The 2,903-nt window shown below is 46.2% G+C and overlaps 1 protein-coding gene across 1 annotated transcript in view; it reads left to right on the forward strand.

Moving 5' to 3' along the window:
* Positions 1 to 1,072, forward strand: part of opn3 (opsin 3) — a 7,945-nt gene extending 6,873 nt beyond the window's left edge. Inside the window, exons 3-4 of the mRNA XM_014021161.1 lie at positions 82 to 333; positions 417 to 1,072. Of these exons, the coding sequence (XP_013876615.1) occupies positions 82 to 333; positions 417 to 689 (525 nt within the window). The 3' untranslated portion in view covers positions 690 to 1,072. The remainder of the gene's footprint in view (positions 1 to 81; positions 334 to 416) is intronic.
* Positions 1,073 to 2,903: the final 1,831 nt, after the last annotated feature.

Consider the following 2,903-nt stretch of genomic DNA (forward strand, 5'->3'; position numbering starts at 1 on the left):
AATATATATATATTTTTGTTAATATTGCCTGAACCTATAAAGTCTTAATAAAAAGATCTTCACCTCCTCTGTGTCTGGCAGCTTCGCTCCATCGAAGACCTCCAGACGCTTCAGATCATCAAGATGTTGCGTTACGAGAAGAAGGTGGCGGCCATGTTCCTCCTGATGATCTCCTGCTTCCTGGTGTGCTGGACGCCCTACGCCGTGGTGTCCATGATGGAGGCCTTCAGCAGGACCAGCGTGGTCTCCCCTACGCTGGCCATCATCCCCTCGTTCTTCGCCAAGTCCAGCACGGCGTACAACCCGCTCATCTACGTGTTCATGAGCAGAAAGGTTCGAGTCTCCTGCAGTCCTGACGGGGTTCACAGCAGGATTTGATCTCTTCAATCTCTTCCTCGTGTCTTCTTCTCTCCCAGTTCCGACGCTGCTTCCTGCAGCTGCTGTGCTCGAGGATATCGTGGCTCCAGCACAACTTGAAGGAGCGCCCCCTGACCCCGGCCCAGCGCCCCGTCAGGCCCATCGTGGTGTCCAGCACGTGTGACAGCAAGGAGCGGCCCAAGAAGAGGGTCACCTTCAACTCCTCCTCCATCGTCTTCATCATCACCAGTGACGACCTCCAGCAGTTCGACCTGACCTCCAAGGCCGGAGCTTCGACCCAGGTCAACGTCATCCAAGTGAGACCTCTGTGATCCACGAGAACCGGACTCCCTGTCCTCCTGCCGTATGACGTGGTATGATGGCTAAAATTAAGACTGTTGCTCAACCAGAGGTCGCTACACCATGTAGCAGAAGGCTATATGTGTTCCTKAACCAGCTATTGAGCTGATTAATGATAGGCCGACACCGCTAACTGAGAGGCCGGCGCTAGGTAATGAGGAGGAGACTATTTGTTTGTGTTAGCATCAGAGAGGCTAGCAACTAGCATAGATAAGCTGGAATTAACATCAGAGAGGCTAGCGACTAGCAGGTATAAGTTGGGGTAAACATCGGAGAGACTAGCAACTAGCATGGATAAGCTGGTGTTAGCAACGGAGAGGCTAGCAACTAGCATGGATAAGCTGGTTTTAGCGTCAGAGAGGCTAGCGACTAGCATGGATAAGCTGGCGTTAGCATTGGAGAGGCTAGTGACTAGCATGGATAAGCTGGCGTTAGCATTGGAGAGGCTAGTGACGAGAATGGATAAGTTGACATTAGTATTAGAGGCTAGCGACTAGCATGGATAACCTGGTGTTAGCATCAAAGAGGCTAGCAATCAGCATGGATAACCTGGTGTTAGCATCAAAGAGGCTAGCGACTAGAATGGATAAGCTGGTTTTAGTATCAGAGAGGCTAGCGACTAGCATGAATAAGCTGGCATTAGCATCAGAGAGGCTAATGACTAGCATGGATAAGCTGGTGTTAGCATCAGAGAGGCTAGTTACTAGCATGGATAAGCTGGTGTTAGCATCAGAGAGGCTAGCTGGTGTTGGCATCAGAGAGGCTAGTTACTAGCATGGATAAGCTGGTGTTAGCATCAGAGAGGCTAGTTACTAGCATGGATAAGCTGGTGTTAGCATCAAAGAGGCTAGCAATCAGCATGGATAACCTGGTGTTAGCATCAGAGAGGCTAGCGACTAGCATGAATAAGCTGGCATTAGCATCAGAGAGGCTAGCAACTAGCATGGATAAGCTGGCATTAGYRTYRGAGAGGCTAGCAACTAGCATGGATAAGCTGGCATTAGCATCAGAGTGGCTAGTTACTAGCATGGATAAGCTGGTTTTAGCATCGGAGAGGCTAGCATCTAGCATGGATAAAGCTGGTTTTAGCATCGGAGAGGTTAGCATCTAGCACGGATAAGCTGGTTTTAGCATCAGAGAGACTAGCAACTAGCATGGATAAAGCTGGTTTTAGCATCAGAGAGGCTAGCATCTAGCATGGAAAAGCTGGTTTTAGCATCAGAGAGACTAGCATCTAGCATGGATAAGCTGGTTTTAGCATCGGAGAGGCTAGTAACTAGCATGGATAAGCTGGTGTTAGTATCAGAGAGGCTAATGACTAGCATGGATAAGCTGGGGTTAGCATCAGAAAGTTTTAGGAGTAGATATAGCCTCCTGCTACATGGACGTAGCAACCTCTGGGTGTACAACAGTCTTAGTTTTGGCCCTCATACCACACCATACCCACCGCTCAATATGCCTTATGACTCAACATGAAGCCAAACACTCCTGCCTGACTTCCTGATCTCCAGACRTTTACTGCTGTCAGGAAAACACCAACTTTTTCCATCAGCTGTTTCAAACCAAGTACTTTAACATTTGAGTTTAGTAGAACTTACTACAGATTTAATTTGTCACAACAGGTGATTTAAATGTTGAAAATTCACATTTCAACACAGGTGACAGCTCAGCTGAGTATTCTGTATTATACTGATGAACACAATCTGTTTATAAAGACATGAWGTAGGAGAGAAATGCCACTTTATTTTATAGTTAATTAAATCTTTGACGTGTAGTAAACCAGTTTAAACCTGTCTGAATACATGTTTGTATTTATTTTAGTTGGTACCCAACTGTAAATGTGTGACCTAGAAGAAGAAAAGCCTCAGCCTGTCAGCCATAGAGACGTCCCTGTAAGTCCATAAGAGATTTTATTTTCAGTTTTACTTTGTGTTCTCTGTCAGCGTTCAGTGTGACGAGAGCCGACACTGTGAAACGATGGCTGCTGTAATTAAATAAGAGATGAGACGGGACCAGCCCGGACCTCCTGACCTGTCACTTATAAATAGACGTAATGAATGGATTTCCATGTCTAATAAAATCCTTCTTTTCCACTGTGGATGGCAGCGAGTCGAGCTCTGGGTTTTACTGTTGGCTGCAAAAAAATAATAAGTTTGATCAAATTACAAATGTTTTTTTTTTTTTTT

This window comes from Austrofundulus limnaeus, unplaced genomic scaffold, assembly GCF_001266775.1.
Source record: "Austrofundulus limnaeus strain Quisiro unplaced genomic scaffold, Austrofundulus_limnaeus-1.0 Scaffold280, whole genome shotgun sequence".
NCBI lineage: Eukaryota > Metazoa > Chordata > Actinopteri > Cyprinodontiformes > Rivulidae > Austrofundulus > Austrofundulus limnaeus.